The sequence below is a fragment of the Triplophysa dalaica genome, chromosome 21 (assembly GCF_015846415.1).
Source record: "Triplophysa dalaica isolate WHDGS20190420 chromosome 21, ASM1584641v1, whole genome shotgun sequence".
In the NCBI taxonomy this organism is placed as follows: Eukaryota; Metazoa; Chordata; class Actinopteri; order Cypriniformes; family Nemacheilidae; genus Triplophysa; species Triplophysa dalaica.
The window spans coordinates 10,759,977-10,778,992 of record NC_079562.1 but is presented as its reverse complement, the minus strand read 5'-3'; the positions used below and the strand labels follow the sequence as shown (position 1 = coordinate 10,778,992).

General features: G+C 37.6%; 1 protein-coding gene across 3 annotated transcripts; it reads right to left on the bottom strand.

The window, feature by feature from the left end:
- Nucleotides 1-150: 150 nt before the first annotated feature.
- prkcdb (protein kinase C, delta b) lies at nucleotides 151-17,273 on the bottom strand. 3 transcript variants are annotated; one of them, XM_056734149.1, is made up of 16 exons: nucleotides 17,138-17,273; nucleotides 8,397-8,536; nucleotides 7,853-8,119; nucleotides 6,802-6,964; nucleotides 5,864-5,895; nucleotides 5,201-5,286; nucleotides 4,860-4,989; nucleotides 4,667-4,767; nucleotides 4,121-4,208; nucleotides 3,866-3,996; nucleotides 3,619-3,792; nucleotides 2,651-2,742; nucleotides 2,009-2,071; nucleotides 1,599-1,926; nucleotides 1,386-1,514; nucleotides 151-1,208 (listed from the first exon to the last, which is right to left on the bottom strand). In XM_056734149.1, exons 2-16 carry the CDS (start codon nucleotides 8,503-8,505, stop codon nucleotides 1,041-1,043), a joined length of 2,061 nt encoding a protein of 686 aa, XP_056590127.1. In that variant the 5' UTR covers nucleotides 8,506-8,536; nucleotides 17,138-17,273; the 3' UTR covers nucleotides 151-1,040. The 3 variants fall into 3 exon arrangements, with proteins under 3 accessions (XP_056590127.1, XP_056590128.1, XP_056590126.1); XM_056734150.1 differs by lacking the exon at nucleotides 17,138-17,273 and adding an exon at nucleotides 16,757-17,020 and having other exon boundaries at nucleotides 3,866-3,993; XM_056734148.1 differs by lacking the exon at nucleotides 17,138-17,273 and adding an exon at nucleotides 16,757-17,018.
- Nucleotides 17,274-19,016: the final 1,743 nt, after the last annotated feature.

The window sequence follows — 19,016 nt, the reverse complement described above, 5'->3', positions numbered from 1 at the left end:
ATTTTATTTCATTTTTGGACAACGCTGACTTATTCTACGTTACACCGTTTTGTGGTAACAAATGTTGACTAGGTTTCCTCGAAAGAGGTTTCTGTGATAACGGTGTTGTTTTTGGAAGACATAAGTCAAAAGATAGACAGAAATCAAAAGTAAAGAGAAAACTCTTTAATGGTGCTGAATTCTGAGGAGTAAATTCAGTAAACAAAAGATCATAATTACCTTCAATAACAACAACCATTCATTACAATATACATATATTTTTATATACAATTTTATACTTCTTTAAAATACCAACATTAAAAAACAGTATATATTTATACTTATTTGTGTTGGTGCTGTATAACCTTCACCCACCAATATACTGTACCTATAAACTACCTACTATAGTACCATAAAATAAACCCTATCTATGAACATGTCTATAAGACTGTTTTTTCATATTGTAGGGGTTTTAGGTTCACCTATAGGAATCTACATTGTCCTCAATGTCCATTCTTTATAGACCCATACTGGAAAAACACTATTTTGTGCACGCTCAGCACAGCCTGCTGCATGCTTAACTCCAACTGGCAAAATCAGCATCTTTAAAACATCCCCAAAACATGGTACTGATTATATTTTTAACATGAGACAATCCTAGAGAATGGGGATGATCAAAAAGGATCCTTAGATTCCTTAGAAGGCCATTATTTCACAACGACTGAACACCTTAAAAATGCTACAATATGCATTCCCTTACTCTTAAATTAGGTCTGCCTGTTTATTTGCGTGTTCTGTCATTTAGTAAGGGATATCTTGTTCACCAAAACTGAGCTATATGTTCATATATATATGTTAGGGATATTACAACAACAATACAGTACATCATTAAAGTCGTTTCGATTTAAAAACATAATCTTTTAAATACAAACATAAATACACCATTATGTATTTGTACAGTCCAGAAAGTGTGTGCAGGTGTAACACTGGTTGAACTCCTGGCTCTTGTATGCTGCTGTTGTTTTGAGTGGGTAGATCTGAACGTCTTGACCAAACTCTGCCTAAACCTTCCCTTTATCTAGAATGGTGTCCATGTTGGGGTTAATGAAAGAGAAGCCAGCAAAGGCTCCCTGGTCCATGGTTTCTATCAGGCTCTTATCACCTTGCGAGAGTCTAGGCTTCTCACTTAGGAACTCTCTGTCAAAGTTGCTACAGTCATTGGGTGATTTCTGCAATAAGAGAAACAATTAGGCAAGTAGAATGTGTCTTGGGCTCATGTTATACATTCTAATTCGTTTTTTTACACCTGGTTCAGATCATAATGCATTGTTTTCCTGATGTTTTTCAATAAAATCTTAGAATTTTTTGATAGCTGATATTCTTTGTTCAGTTAAACACTTTCTTACCACTTTTGGCTTGAACGGGGGATTCACTTCTCGCTTCTCCAGTGCAGGCCAGTTGATTGTCTTGAAGAAGGAATGTCCACGGATATTTCCAACAACACCAAGCCTTCGAGTTGGGTCCCTCTCAAATAACTGGAAATGTACACAGCACAAACTTTAATTTAGAAGTAAAACACAAGCAAGAGTGGCTTACAGCTATAAGCCATTCAGACTCACCTTCTCCAACAGGTCCTTGGACTCCTTCGTAATCCACCGCGGGAAGTGAGGTGCGTCCATGCGTATGGACTCGAACAGCTCGTCCTCATCGTCTCCCTGGAATGGCGACTGACCAATCAGCATCTCATAGACTAGCACGCCAAACGACCACCAGTCCACAGAGAAAGTGTATTTATTTCCCAGCAAGATCTCAGGAGCGATGTAGTCCGGTGTGCCACAAAATGTGGTTGCTCTGTTTTCTCCAACCATGTTTTCTTTGCACATTCCAAAGTCTGCTATCTTAATATGTCCATTAATTTCCAGCATCACATTGTCCAACTTCAGATCTCTGATTAGGAGAAAGACAACATTAAGTAAATGCTTGAGTAGTTTTTAAACTAGATCAAATCCCGGTCATCTGAAGAACTTACCTGTATATAATGCCGTGAGAGTGGAGGAACTGAAGTCCACAGATGATTTCAGCAGCGTAGAATCTGGGATAGAAAACACATCAGATATAACAGCAGGACACAGCATCATTGCAATCAGTAATTTTTTTAATAAATGAAGATACTAACAACCTGTCTAAAAATATTACAGACATATAATAGAAATCATATTTTTGCTTGTTTTGTGATAATTATTGTCTGGGGTTATTTTACAGATGCTGCTTAAATAAAAATTCACCCAAAATTCTGCCTTCATTTACTCGCCCTCTTGTCGTGTAAAATCTGTATGACTTTCTTTCTTCTGCAGAACAGACAAAAGATATTTTGAAGAATGTTTGTATGGTCACAAAGTCTATGCAGGTCAAAGGGGACCAAGAGTTATCGGTTACCAAAATTCTTCAAAATATCTTCTTTTGTGACATTTTGTGTTCTGCAGAAGAAAGAAGGTCCTAGAGGTTTGAAATTAAAAGAGGGTTAATAAATACTGACATCCTTTTCATTTTAGGGCAAACGTCTTTAAAATAATGTTAATGGACGTAAAAGCAGGTTAATGTTGAATCTTTCTTGAGTATTGTAGCAGTTATTCTAAAAGCTATGTAACATTTTTGAGTGCATGTCACTCACGTCGCTCGGAATAAATCAAATCGTCCCTTATCCTGAATGTGGAACATCAGATCTCCTCCATTCAGATACTCCATCACAAAAAACAAGTGCTCCTGTTCATAAACACATATCAACATGATTAATGAGGGATGGTTTACTGGTAACAACATCTACACATAAAAATAAATTAAATCATTACAAAACTGAGATAAAGCTGATGATTACATAACGCAGGGAACAACTTCCCCTTCTGAATAGTTTGAGATCTCTGTACATTCCCAGACAAAAATACCACACATACCATATCTGTCATGATTCTGTCCCGTCTCGTAATGGTTTTCTTGATCTAGTGGCAGGATCATGACAGAACCTCATGTTTTATGTGGAGAGAGACAATTTTGACATTTATGGGTTGCCATAGTCTCTCTCTACCGGTCTTGTCAATGTTCCTGCCCTCTTGTTTCCTAATTAGTGCTCATTATGATTTCATACCCCACACCTGCCCCCTCCTGATTAAGTTTCATTTATAATGCCCTAGTGTCCTTTGCTGGTACATTGTTGGTGTCATTGTGGTGGCTTTAGTTAGTCTATTTTATTGTGGTTAAATGTCAAGTGTTGTTATTATTCTAGTTTAGTTAGCCTTGTCCTGGTTGCCATGTTTGGTTATGGTACCTCCTTGTGGGTGTTTGTTTTGTATTTATATTTTATTAAATGTCTTGTTAACCCCTTAATACCAGCTGTCTGAGTCCTCACCACCCACGTTAATGACAATATCACACAAATCAACATGTTTCAACATAGTTAATGAGAGGTTGTGTGACAGAGTTGCACTCCACATTGTGTGTAATATTCTAAAAATATCAAGAACACAATTTTTATGCTATTTACAAAAAAAACTAAATTAAATGCCACCAGATACAAAATTTGTCTTAATCAACCAATTATTGTTCACTGTATATCCTCATTGTACTGAATGGATAAAGACTGACCTTTGACTGGAAAGTGCAGTACAGGTGTGTGAGGAAAGGGTTTTCCCAGGCTAATGCTAACACCCGTTTCTCCACCAAAGTGCATTCCACATCATCATCCATCAGTACCACATCCTTCTTCAGGGCTTTAATTGCAAAATATTCCCCCTTTCCTTTCAGCTCTGCAAGCATCACCTACCATAATACAAAAGCTGCTTGAGGACAAGAAGTCAAAATACATATAAAAATGTGTGATATGTATCCTTACCTTTCCAAAGCTGCCTTTGCCAAGTACCTTGTGGAATACAAAGTCTTTTATGGTGACCCGGGTTTGGTGTGTAATATTGGTTGGGGCAGGGATTGCGTCTTCCCATAGTTTCCCATACTGGGAGCCCTCTGCTATCACAAACAGATATATTTTCTCACTCATTACATTATATGCGTTTCTTTTAATTTTGTGTATTCAAAATCAAGCCAAGGGTCAAAATAATCTAACAGGGAAGATGCAGTAATTGAAACTCACCACTAGGGTTCCCTGGCATGTTTTTGTCTATGGCTTCATAAATTCCGAATTCTGACAAAGAGGGATCTGGACGCTTTGTGGAAGATTTCTGTTTAGAACAAACAAACAAGGACAGATTTTGTCTAGTTACATTTTGGAGAGGAACATAATGCAGAATGTCAAATATATCCAAATGCAAAAAAGTAAATAACCATATAACAATACTTGCTTTATATTGCAAGTGTTCTTATGGATGTCTTAAAGTGATAGTTCACTCAAAAATGTTTCTTCTGCAGAACACCAAAGAAGATATTTTGAAGTATATTGTTTACCAGCCCCAATTCACTTGCATTGGTTTTATGTCCATACAATAGAAGTGAATGGGTGGCTGTGCTGGTTGGTTCCAACTTTCTTCAAAATATATTCTTTTGTGTTCTGTGAAAGAAAGTCATGCAGGTTTGAAATGACAAGAGGGTGAGTAAATGATGACATAATTTTCATTTTTGGATGAACTATCCCTTTAAAACATCAGTAAAGTGTACTAGGGCAACTGGCCAAATCACTTACAATGCTGACTTGATTCAAAGCCTCTGCCAGGAGTTTCTGGTTGATTCCACAGAGGTTGGCGATCTTGGTCTGGCATTTATGATGGACGTTCATACTACATTCTGAACAGAGATAATCAGTTGTATTACATACACATAAAAAATATAAAAAACAACAATTTCCACTTTCAGAAAATGCATTGGATCATAATAACCTTCACACTTGAGGCCTTGTTTGACCATTCCCCACAGAAGACTCCCACAGTGATCGCAGAAGGTTGGGCTCATGTAGTTATGTGTCTTGAAGCGATGTGGCATGTCAATCTTAAAGCGCTCCTTCTGAAACTGTGGATGCACAGAATAACCATCTTTGCTTTCATGTGTTGGGGATTTTAATGATTACTGTCAGATTGCTCAGTTTACTTTTAGTATTGAAAGCAGGTTGACTAACTCTTCCAAACTGCAAGTCAAATTTTCCTCTAAATGACCAATCCAGCCGCTTTAAAGGCTCACACATGATCCACATTTGGAGACTTCAATAGACAATGATGCTTACCATTGTCTCTCGGCTGTTTGCCGCTGTTCCAGTGCACCTCCCAATGATCATATCAATGCACTTCTTGTGAATAGCCGCATTGCATTCTGAGAAAAAGGAAAGAAATGATATCAAAGTATTTTTTTTCAATATTTGGATTAATGAAAATACAAAAATACTTAAAATATGACATTATAACATATTCAAAATATAAATATATTGATATATACAACTGTTTAAATGTTAAGAATCACTTGACTGCAATGTAATTTGTGATAGTAAAAAATAATTTGATCTAAAGGCATTTGCTTACATCTTTGGAATGATTATTTTTTTAGACAAAAATACAATTGTGAAAACAATTACTTTTTTATTAGAAAACTAAAATTGTATTTAATAAAAGTTTTTGAAATGGATAATTTGGTTCAAATAATGAGGAAATCCCAATAAAAGCCCTGGATAGATCAACGCTTTTTAAAAAGTATCTTAGGGAAAAGCATCTTAAAAGCTAGAAAAAATATTAATAAGGAACAAATACGTGATCCTAAACATGTGAACGGCAGTGAATATATCATATTATATTAAATATTGTTGTAAATGTTTTATACATGTCAATTGTGTGTTCTTGCTGATAGACACAAAGAAACGTCTACAACAGACTAAAGAAGCTTTAAAGTCACTTACGCCTACACTTGTAGCCCTGCTTGTTAAGACCCCTGGAAGGAAAAAAAAATGTGTGTTGGAGTATTAACATTTCTACACAGCAGGTAATACACAAGTGTTACTACACAAATGGAAAACTCTTATAAGGAAGACTTTGAAAAACAGACTCTCTAACTCTCTATCGGTTTCCCTTTTTCTCACACACTTACACACACAGTGTGAACAATGCGCTGCACTATAGCATGCCGTACTGTCTCACACTGTACAGGAAGGAAACAGCCCAAGGGACTTTGCTGAGACGGCTGAAATATCAGAGGAAAAGTTGAGCGCGCTTGCGCACACAAACACAGATGCTATCTAATACTATGATTTACAAACACACACACCAATATTATATTAAGACCCCTATACAGATGGTTCTTTACTGATGTCTGGTGGATTCATTTTTGACGAATCATTATTTTAAGTTGCATCTCATTTTAATGGGGTACTTTCTATTTATCATTCACTTTTCTTGAAAGGTTTCATGATCTCGCTGGATCTTGTCTCCCTGGACTAAACAGTTATAGTATGTAAATTAAAAGACTGCAAGTCATTCTGAATTGCTTAAGGCCACAACAGAGCTGGATTGCAATCTCAGTAAACCATCAGTTTGGTGCTGAACCTTTTCTAGATCTCTTACCATTAAACCACTACCCATTAATTGCTTAAACCAATGCACTAAACATAAAAGCACAGTGTTACCTTTACTAAATCATACTTCTTTTATTTAAAAAAAAGTATTAAACTTTGGAATGTAACGTTTCCCATATGTTTTTGACATAAGATTTAAAATTGTGTAGCTTGGTGTATTGCTAACTATAAACATACATTAATGGATCAAAGCTGGGATAATTCAAGGGCATTAAAAGTTCTGTATTTTATTAGTTTTTCTTTACTTCATTTGTTTATTTACTTACCACACAAAGTCCCGACACACCGAGCAGAAGGTGGGCTGTTTGAAGAAGGTGGCAGTGAACTCATGATTCTTTATAAAATGAACCTTGGCTTGTTTGATGGCTCCTCTCCTTCTGTTTAGAGTAAGAAGACCATCTGCCTCTTTCCCTTTCACTGAAGCCTTGTCTGTGAAGTTAAGAATAGAAAATAGAGTTAGATGATAATTATTTTAACAAACTGAAAAAAAGCTGTGCAATTTAAATAAACACCCGAACTGAAGTGAGTTATGATGGGGTTTACTTGCACAATGACGACAGTAAAACGGAAGGATAATATACTCTAGAAATCTCTCTCCAATTGTTAGAGTACATCAATAAAGTAAAATGAATAGTGTGTTGTAAACTTTAATAGGGCAAATATGCCATTGACATACTGGGGCCTGAAAGAGAAAGACAGAGAGAGAAGGGAAAGAGAGAGAGAGAACAGATACGGTACCAGCATGAAAACACGAGTAAGATGGCATGAGTAAGCAAAGACAGCACAGATACCAACTGAGCTGGTCTCTGCATCTTGTGATATAATGTCCAGAAAATAGGAATCAGAGACATTAAATAATAGGGGAAATCAGAATTGAAGAAACAGGGAAAACCTCCACAGTCTTACATTGTGAAGCAGAAGATACAAACTGAGCAATTCTGACATTCATATGTGCCAAATACGTCAATGTGATACGTGTATAATCTATATTGAAATCAACACATAACCATTTATAGAAATTATATACTTTTAAAGATATTTAAGGCGAGACATCAAAAGAAACCTTAATAAACAAAGCAAATCATGCTGTTACACTGCAATACACACAGTATAACATTAACAAAATAAAGTTCATTATTAAATGAGAACTGGAAATGTTTTTATATCTATTCTGAAGACAAATTTATTGTACCTTTAATGTAATCCCAGTTCTCTATAAAATAAATAAATGTAAACCCTGCCTGTGAGATGTTTATGAAGTTGTAAGCAGTGTTAATCTGATACACAGTGTTCAGTGCGTGTTCACTGCATACCAACCTTCGCCATTATCCTCGAAGAAGAACTGCACAGACAGCATCACCTTCCCGGAGGGCTGCAGGTCCACCCAGAACTCGGCACGGCCGTTACCTTTTTTGCAGCGCTCAGCGATGACGGAGACCCCGACCGTGGCCTCTGACAGAGTCTCTTCTGACGATTTCATCAGCAACACCTGTAATACTCGCCCCTCCAAGATGTGTGCGTCAAATGAGGATTTCCACCCAGGGTAAATGGTGGGCTTCCTCTGGATCAGGGTCTTCCCTCGTTCTGTGTGGAGGAGGAGTGAAAAAAATGCCAGTTAGCTTCCTAGGATTTTTAAATCTATTTATGTTTTCCACGGAACTTTTCCCTATGTAAAGCATTACAAATCAGCTACACACAAATTTCCATGAGAGTAAGGATGATGCTGCTTGGGAAGGGCAGTAGGTGGCTCACTAGGCTTTATAAGAGAGCGTTGGTGTTGATGTATAGGTTTAAATTGATGCTCAGATGTGTATTTTAGCATGCATTGTTTGTTATTCCGTTTTCAAAATCCCCAACTGACCTGTGCTCAATGATTCCTTCATCTTGATTGCACAGAGCGGCACATCTGTCATTGGGGGAAGATCTCCCAGGTTAAATTCGTTGATGGCGATCCGCAGGAACGGAGCCATGGTGAGAAATCGGCTGCTTACACACACTTACCTACAAACAGGAGGAGAAATTGATCAGGTAGGGGTAAAACATCTTTGTTTGAAAAAATTTAAAACAAACATTAATATCATCAATAAGAAGCTCTACATAAAGCCCTAAAGATTGGTTTTAAGCAGTTGTAGCATGATTGCTTCAACTTCCTATTGTGAAAAGCACAATCTTGCATAACAGCGTCTTCTTTTGGACCAGATAGTTTTGTTTTCTTAGTATGCAAAGTGCAGACTGGAAACTATTTAACTCAATCACAACCCTTATATTCCATACGCAGAAAAAAAAGTCATTTTCCAAGCGGAGCCCTTCTCCCAGGACCAGATTCCAGGCGGTATTAACGCACACACAATGGCTCGGCTTTGATCGGGTTCTGGGGCATTTATTTGGTTTCAAAATTTAATCACAAGGATTAAGAATTCGGACACAACACCGTACACCCACAAACACCACGGAAAATGAAATGAAGGAAAACATACAAACTCTAAATCTTGTGACGGGACTTTATGTGACCACAGCATGCATCAAGCAGTGAACAGCAGTAAACGTGCTGTCCATAAAGGGAAAAACAGCGAAGAAGCTGCATATAGAAATGCCATTTTCCATTAAAGGAAAGCCAATGAAGAGACAGACTACTTGGTATTTATTTAATAAAATGCCAGTGTTTACATTCAAAGCCCTTAAAGCTCAAGAGCGGAGCCCTAAATCCTGCCCCTCTGTCAGCCGGCAATGAAACTCACAATCCCACCCAACCAAGATCAGTTTCACACCAGCACTGCGGAACAAAACAAAATCAAAATATATCAAATAAAAGAATAAAAGTAAATGTGAACTGAAATGTTATTAGTCCCTGAATATAAAGTGAACAGTCATAAATATATTTACACCATCCGAGATATAAAGCAAGGTGCTATCCTCACTAACCACAAGCTCAATGATGTCTAGTCACACTAAAAAACACAGCTTTCACAGAAAGAGTTTTTTGTTGGTGTTTGTACAGGCACTAGAGAAAAAAATCCCACGCTTTCTATTAAGCACTTAAACTTGTAATTTTATTCCTGATTATTGATGCATTACGTCTGGTTGGCCTCGTGTGAATGACTGATCACGTAGAGCTGAAATGTAGAGCAGGTGAAGTGGGACCGTCAGAGACTAATCGAGATAAAGTATCTGATGGCGATCGGCAGCACCACAGTATTAGGCCACTGAAACACTGAAACCACAGATTAGTTATCTATGAATCTGTATATCACATCAATACAATTCTAATTCAAAGTGCATAACTCCAGTGAACCTTCTACTAATCAGTCTATACATAAGTAGTGATGAAGGTTATATGCAGGCCGCGTTATAAACTGAAGAACCATGTGTAAAGTAAGTGACACAACATGACAATACACTCAAAAACACAAGGTGTACCAAACTCCATAATGCACATGTCCAAAATTGTCCTGCAAATGGATGTATCTGGGCGAATTTGTGTAACTCGTTGTATTAGTTATAATGATACAGCTCAGTGCTAAGGACTTTGGTCCACAAATTACTATATTTTACATATTAAATCACATCAAAATAATATATATAAATGGAGGTAATCGGATCTAGCTTTAAAAGTTTCCACTCAGATTCTCCAAAAGTGAAGGAGACTATATTCAACATGATAATGCTCATGATGTGATATACATATACAGTCCTGGCCAAAGCTTAAGTTGGAACTTTGGAAAACTGACATATTTGCTTTTTATTCAAATATATTAATAAAAAAAATATTTTAAAAGCCTGTATTCATGCTGCGTACTTGGAATGTAAACTGAGCTTTGAGAAGAATTCAGGGAGGCAAAAAATTAGACACGAGCAAATAAAAAATGCCAAGAAAATGGCTACAAAGTATTACATGACAGAACCAACAATGTTTGCTTTACTTACTACTTGTTTTTACAACCTACCTGAAAGATTTTCTGGTAATCTTGAACGTTTAGTGTTTTGTCCAGCAAATACAGCACAAATATGCCATGACTACTGTACAATATACACATCTATATAAATAACATCATGTAGTTTATCACATATAAACATGTACATTATAACCTATAATGCTGGAATAAAAAATAAGAAAGACCAGGCATGTACAGACCCCCTACCACCAATACAAGCGAACCCAAAATCACAACAAAAATGCTTTAATATCAGCTTATGAAACACTTACTTTAAAACATAAACCTCTTACAGTCAAAGGCATATGACTACAAAAAAATGTCCCTGGAGAGAGTGGAAAAAATGAGCCTATGCAGTAAGGGAGGGGATGGAGCGAAAAGAGGAAAAAGTAAAAAGGGAGGGATGGGGGAGGGAAGAAAGAAAGCATTGAGCAGAAACATCTACAAAATACTGGAAGCTGACAGTGCTTGCTAAAAAAGCAAATTCGTACACTGAGGTCCATTCATATTCTTATTTGACAGTCATAATAATGCACACCTCTCACTTACAAATCTTATGTCTGCAGAACACACAGCATTACCACAATGGCAACGGTTTTCCAAAACTATCTTTATCAAATGACTGAGTGTGCCAGTCTCACCAGTTGTGTGTGTTTCAGTAGCTTGCTTTCTCTCAAAGCTCCATTAATCGGCCAAGAAAGGTGACCTCCCTCACCGCAGGACCGGTTGCTGCTTAATTAACACATAACCCTTTGGAATGTGTGTGTGTGTGAAAATGTCTTCATTCTACTTTCTTAAGCTCTTTAAGTTAACAAGAAGTATGTATTGTTAGCACCTCCAGTGCATTCTAGTTTAAGGATGGTGAGCTTTTCGATAGCGACCGTTTTAGATTGATGCATTTGCCAGATGGTTTTATTCAAAGTGACTTTCACAGCATTCCGGCTGTATGTTACATTAGTGTGTTCCCAGGGGTCGATAAATAGCATTCATCCTATTATGAACTATCACATGTGTTCATTTATAATAACACTGTTTTAGCATTTGATAACTTTTGCTTTTTGTTTCTCACGTGCATCACAGACTCCGCCCGGGACAAAATGATTGCAAAGAAATGAATAGAAAAAGGGTGCAGCTGGGGTGGTGGTGGTTTACTAGAACTGGAGGGAGGTGAACTGTTGTTTATGTTCCCCCTTCATATGATTGACGGGAATATGCTCCTCCCTTATACTTTTGATCATGTATCATTTATAAACTTCTTATGTATGTGGTTGGAAGGTTTGGGTTCGATTTTAACCTGCACTGAACATCTGCTCTGCTAGCATTCTTTCTGAACTTTTTAAGCTGCTAAATCCACACGCTATACCTCTAATACCAGGCTTGAGCTAGAGCTTTCTGGCTTTTTCCAGAAAGAAAAATGGAAAAGCACATACAAAAAGTCCCTTAACTCAGAGATCAGAACGAAAGATGCCTGTGACATCACAAAAATATGCTAAATGAAATGTCCCCATTTGAATTTATAGGAATCGATGTATAGGAATCAATATATGGCAATGGCAGTAACTAGGGATGCACCGAAATGAAATTTCTTTGTCGAAACCGAATAAAATTGAAACTAATACTGAACACCGAACATGGCTTTTCGTATTTCTTCTATTTATTTAGCCAATGTCTTCACTATTTTAATAACTGAATGGTCAAAATGCTTTTTAAATTTTGTATTGCTTTTCAATATAATACAATATAACCTAAAATAAAATTTTCAAAACAATTAGGCAAAATTAAAACATAGCATGAATAGCATATATTAGGCCTAAAGCTAACTGCTGAAAGAATGTACCCCTACAACAAAACACTTCAATAAAAAGTGTAATTCAAAATCATAAGATAAAAATATGAATAAACAAAAACTCTTTTATTAAAGGCTACATTACAAAATTATTGAAAGAAAAAAAACATCCCTGCACGCAATTCTGACCGACAACCATTTTAGTTCACAAAAGCTGACTGTCACTGTTCTCTCAGAAGGTGCACTCGTGACCGGGATGCACAGAACATACTTTGACAAGTTGTTTAGTACAGGGAACGGTGCGCACACAATATGATATCAAAGGCTACTATCTGACCGCCTGCTGCTTGATCATATCACATGTCATGTTCTATTCAATTTATTGGGCCATTTGACTTATTCGGCGAACATAATATTTTCAAATTTTCGGCCGAATAATTTAGATTGCCGAACATTCAGTGCATCCCTTCAGTAACACGAACATATTCATAAATTCAACATATTCATATTCATGGTATAGTTTTGATTTACTCCTGCATTCGGCCACTATAAAGGTATTCTGGCAGAGCGTGTATTTTCTGTGCCACTGTTATGAAGGAGAATTTCTTAAGTGTGATTGTTTTCAAACACGTTTCCTAAACATTTCCCACAATCCACAAGTACAAAAAACTATAGCCCAGCTTATTCATTTGGCTTAGTTATAATTGAATGCATTTGCTAAATAAAGCGAAGGTGAGACTTTATTGTGATGCTTAAATGCATTCGTGAAACCTTAGACTTAGACTTAAAACTTGACAACTATAGACACGTAAGACCACAGTATTGTGGCTTCAATTGGATGTTTTTCATATTGCGGGTAAAAACTCCAGCAAAGCTACAGTACTTCCTGTTGTGACTAATAGTGGGTAGAAACATAAATATTTTAGTCCCTGAGAACAGTGTGTGTAGTTAAACACATAACACATCAGATTTAGTCTTTGAAAAGCACACTGTATTAGCACGAGACAGATAACTAATGTGCTTTCAAACCTTTTCACAATCCGTCTCGGTTTCATTGTATCACGCATGTTGTTTGTCTTAGGAATAGCCCTAATGAAAAGATGTAGACTATCACATTAAGACAGAACAATAGAAATGAACAGGTTCTGTCAGACAAAAATATCAATCTGGTGATATGATAGAGAATGAATGTTGCAGACTGAAATATGAGAGCATGTTCAAGTCAGGAAAAGATAGCCATGTTTCCAAAAACAGCAGAAAACCTGTAAGTCTGGTTAAACCAGATTGTGCAGCTCCATAGCTTGCGTGTCTTTACAGTAATATAGTTGTCCTTTTAATGTATAGTTATTAGGGCAGTGCAAAAAATATAGATACTTGGAACAACCGCAATTTTTTCCTGAAAGAGTATCGATTGTGATCGATGCATTTAAAAAAATCATGTCATATACAGTATAAAGGCCAAAGTAAGTGCAAGCGGACCTAAAAGAGCTGACGTGTGGGTGTGGTTTGGTTTTAAAAATAAATCAGGGAGGAATGAGTTCAGACAAATGCTGTTTGTAAGCTTCATAACCCACCAAGTCACTTGGCTATTGCTTTGCATTAGACAAACAGTTTATTCCAAAAAGTCACAATGAAATTTAGCATGCTTTCACGGATGTGACACCAGGTCACTTTCAGCAAGGATGAACCAGGGGTTTCACACTGCCTATGTTAATTGTCGTTACTGTAATGCACCACAACAGCCTGCTATGACTGCATGTTTTTACTCTTATCCTAACAGAAAACCACAGGTGGTGGACAGCATGTTGTATTTCTAGCTCTACTTTTTAAACTTTTGACTTAAAGTATTGTAATATATCATAAGGTGAACTATTGAAAAATATAGCAATATTATTGTACCTTGCCCCATCTATCGTGATATGTATCGTACCGTGAGGCGCTTTACATTACACAGCCCTTATAGGTATACAGTTGCACACACACAGAAAAGAAGAAGAAAAACGTGCACAATCAAACAATCTCCCAACCTTCCAAAAATGCTGTTAAACAGTCCTTATGAAACCATTTTGGTTTCTTCTGTAACCTTATATCTTTTAGAGTGAAACAGGATATTCCTCAAGTAAGGTGGGAATTTTTGGTGGTCCCTGTATGACAGGTGTTCAAAGAGGTTGGAAAACAGTCTAGAATAATCCAGCAATATGTTAAAGTAGGTCAATTGTAAAATTTCATCCAAAAATGAAAACTTGGTCATCATCTACTCATCCTGTTGTCATTTCACACATGTATAACTTACTTGCTTCTGTAGAACAAAAAAAGAAGAATGCTCCTACCCATTGACTTCTATTGTATGGACACACAACCAAGTGCAAGTGAATGGGCACCGCAATTGTTCAGATACCAACATTCTTCAAAATACCTTCTTTTGTGTTCTGCAGAAGCAAGTCATACAGGTTTGAAATTATGAAAGAATTTTTATTTTTGGGATACATTCTTTCATGACAGACCAGCAGCAGTGGTTTCTTTCACAAATAGAGCCAAATGTTTGCCATTCTCAAGGTATACTCAAAGTTAATGCTGCGTCAAGGTAATGGTTAGGCAAAACAATGAGCAAGACCATGATTTGTAATCACTAATGTCACCGGGTTATTGGGTTAAAACAACATGCATTAACAAAGCGATTGTGTGGACGTGAGTGAAAGAATGAGGAAGAGAAGATGGAGGGCCTTCAAGGTCATCAAGTGCTCAATGCCATGTGACATTTATTTTAGTGTAGCATTGATTTCTCACCCCTCTCCTCCCTCAGGCTAAGAAACAAGAGACCCCATCTCTCTCTCGCTCTCTCTCTCACTCTAGCCTATAGCACACACACACAAAATACACAATGGTCAGTCTAGGTTATTGTGGAAAAGCCAATTCCTCTTTGAAACAGGGCTCCAGACAACATGGTCCCCGTGACTGCCTGTTTCCAGTCAAACGTGTGTTTATGCAATATCAGCCAGTCACTAAAGTTTAACTATGTAGGACATGAATATTAGACACTCATGTGTGTGTGTGTGTGTCAGTTGCCGTGTCTATCTAAAGGTGAAGCTGAGCTTGCCTCTGTAGCTCTGTACAATGAGAGGGGTGTCCAATTCTGCCAAGCGCACACTTCACAAAAGCTTCATTAATCCAAGACAAACAGAGAGCGCCCTGTGTGCTCAGTGCTCACTACCATATAAGTACGCCGCCGACTTTTTGTGATGTGTGTTTAAAAGCAATGCAAAAGTAAGTAAAGACATGCAAAACAATACAAAGGAGAGAATGAACGATTTACTGTATTTGTGTTTTCCAGAAGCACTACAGCTGGGTGAAAGGTCTGAACGCTGCTAATAGTGTTTACTCGTAAGACTGGTGTGCGTTACATAGAAAACACAGATGTTGACAGAAGGGGTGAAGATGCACCATCATCGCTGCCTTCTTGTCCACTGCAGTTCGGCAAGTAAATAATTCAGAAGAGGAACACGTCGTGGATTAAGACACTCAGACGACATACACAGATGAAGTAACGCAAGAGACAAACATAAATAACTATGTGACAGGGCAACAATTAAAATGTTGTTATATGACACAAGACAAAATGTAATTCGTCGGTGGAAAAAATTGTGCAACACACTTTAGGCCATTAAGTAAAAGAACGTCACGAGAATACTATGTACAATACTGTATGCAGAGGCACAATGCATGGACCACATCAGCCAATATTAACAATTTTTATATATCTGCCTAATTTGACAATATTGGAATAACAATTTCAAGATTTTTTTCCAGTTTATTGGCAAGTCCACACTAGACTTTCAGAATGTAAAACCCTACATTTATGGGAAGCACCCCGAAAACATCGTCAAAGCATTTTGACGTATTTTCTCGTTATTATTGTTTTAGTCATTTTAAAGCTGTTTTGTACAAATATGGATTGCGTAATACTATTGCCGTTAGCATTTCCTCCAACTGAAATGTCTGAATAAAATACTGGTAAATACTGTCACAAAGATTTCACAATAGTCTACGAAAAAGCACATGTTAGAGTTTAAACAGATCGTGTTATGGTCCCAAACAATGGAAAACTGCTTATATCTTTAAAAGGGTCAAAGAAAACTAGTAAGAAAACAATGAAAAAAGAGTTTTGCCACCGGCCGCCTTGACTCTCATTCGATAGACGGTAACTATGGAAACCACGATTATGACGTTACCGTGTAAGGCAAATTTGCTTTATATCCCGCACAGTTTAATTCCTTAACTCATTTCACATGTCATCCCAACAATTCATCCTAACCATGACGAGTTACTAGCAATCTTCATCTCAACAAACTTGAAAAACAAGACAGGACAGCACGCCACCATTAAATACGCGTTACCAAACGTAAACATATTAGATAAAAGAAAAATGCAGAAGAACTTCTTTTTACAACAGTTTGATAGTCCAGCAGCTGCAGTAAGTTATTTCTAATATTTCTAATAACTTACTGTATGTGCTTACATAACTTCATGGCAACACAGTCGACGAGTGCAGACTGCTGCTGCTTCCGCGTAACCAAGTCCAATAACGGCAATTTGTCGCGTTTCTTTACCTCCTGAACTTTCACATTCGGACAAACTTTTACTACTTCATTTCTTATAAAGCGTCGATAATCCCGAATAACTTTACGTCCCCGTTTGTTTTGCACGTAACTAGAAATGGAGTGCCTGGAAATGTTCGTTGGATGCGCTTGGCGACAATTCGCCGAAAATGCAACGAAATCTATTGGTCGCTGGCGGACAACGTGCTCGACGCTGTCCGTTTCTGTCATCTCCATGATTGACGTACACAAACAAGCTGAAATCAAAAGTTGAGATTAATGAACTTACCAACTTCAAAGACTCGAGTTGTTTCAATAAAGAATCTGTGCTTCGTGCTGCTTTGTAAGTTGAGAGTAAACTGAAGAGCGCGGCGTGTTTGAGGAAGTATTTACCCGCTCACTGTGTGCGTGTGTGTGTCTGTCTGTCTTTGTGTGACACAATACTGGAGGAGTGACGTCGCACAGGTAGAGAGAGAGAGAGAGGGAATTGTATCTATCTATTGTATCTATCTATTGTATCTATCTTCTGTCTGTCAGGATACTATGCAGATCTTAATCAGTTTGATGAATCTGCACAATCTATTGTTGTGTAATGGTTTAGTCTGATTTAGTCTGATTTCTGAGTTAGCTTTGCTGGAAGTTTTCTCATTTCCTTAAGGAAGGGGATTCCTCATGGAAATCTTTGGGAACTCCAGTCAGACCCACCCCACACCTTTAATGAGGTAAAACATTTATTAAGCACACACAGACGCACACACACCCACACACACACTGTACACAAGAAGCAGAAGTCACATGATGCTGACTCACAGACTGCCCCACCCCTTAAATCTAGGTCTGGTTCAGTGGTGTATAAAGCTTGGAGTTTCAGTGTTTCTATATTTAGTATCATTCCAAACAACTGTAGCATTAACACCAATGAAATATTGTTTGTGTAACAAACCGTTTATCATCTTTAGTGCAACTGAAGAAAGCATGATAGTATGGGTGAATAACTATTGCGTGGGTTTGCGATCCACGGTTTCACTTCTCCTGTGCTTCTTGTCTGTTATACACGTTTCTTCTCCTTTACTGTTTCATTTTCGTCCTTTTTTTTTGCTCTTCTTCATTTCTGGTGCCTTATCGCACACCTACTATTATAACTTAGTTCTTGCCTCCTTTCTTATTAGCTATTACTTCCCTTTTCAGAGCCTAGATTCATTATAATATATGTGTAATGGGTTTCATACAGTATATACCGGATGGTTTTTGGTATGTCATGTTAACGTAACGTATATGTAATGATCTGTTTTAAATCCCTAGTGTTGAGGGTGGTGTTGTTTCTTCCTCACTGAAAACGTCTCCTCTTCATCATCACATCATGTTTAACAGCTCGACCTCAGAAGTATTCACTGTGTAATGTCTCAACACGTAGGGGAGGGTTTTTAATGGCTAAAACTTCTCTGACTGGCGTGTTTAAACTAACAAGATAAAATCAATCTCCACCGTCGTTGGCGAGGCTGGCCAAACAACTGACCGTGGGTGGGGTCTGTGCCATTTTCCCTGCAATGTCCCCGCATTGCCAGGGCAAACAGCCGTCTGTGAGTAATGACAGGAACTCAACAGGGAGGAAAAAGGAAACCCCCTTACCCAAAAGAAACATTCATCTGGTTATCGACTGTTGCCTGTCTATTCCTTAATCCGTCTCTCAGTTTCTACTCCGGTTTAGACAATAGACAGACACTGAAGGAAATTGCTAGTGGGCAGCTTTTAGTTATGTAATGCAGACACGTTACATAAAACTAAGTGGTCTACGGATTTCAATGCATGTGCCATGAACACATTTCTCTTTATGCAGTCACCACTTCATTTAAATAACTGGTACATAGTATAATAAACTGGTTTGAACATTTTGTACAGTGTTCGATATGCTTGTTTTTAAAGAGAAGAGGAGAATGTTAATGTCAAAACAGTGCTCTCAAAAAGAAGGATCATGGCTTGATAAAGCTTGATAATGGCGGCGACCTCATGGATTCAGCAATAGCGCCCTGGAACTCTGCCCTTTAACCAGAGATATCATAAATAGCACATTTTCAATAGCCAAGGGTGAGTATTACGGAAACTCGTCAGAAAAGGAATGGTGATCATCTCCAGTAATGCATTAACCTGGTTTGGAGGAGTAAGGCCGA

Excerpts from the sequence above, each read along its gene's own strand:
- prkcdb (XM_056734149.1), bottom strand. The coding sequence starts at position 8,505 with ATGGCTCCGTTCCTGCGGATCGCCATCAACGAATTTAACCTGGGAGAT. Across the intron at positions 5,287-5,863 it reads GCAGGGCTACAAGTGTAGGC|AATGCAATGCGGCTATTCAC; the intron begins GTAAGTGACTTT and ends CCTTTTTCTCAG. Across the intron at positions 3,793-3,865 it reads GCAAAGGCAGCTTTGGAAAG|GTGATGCTTGCAGAGCTGAA; the intron begins GTAAGGATACAT and ends GTATTATGGTAG.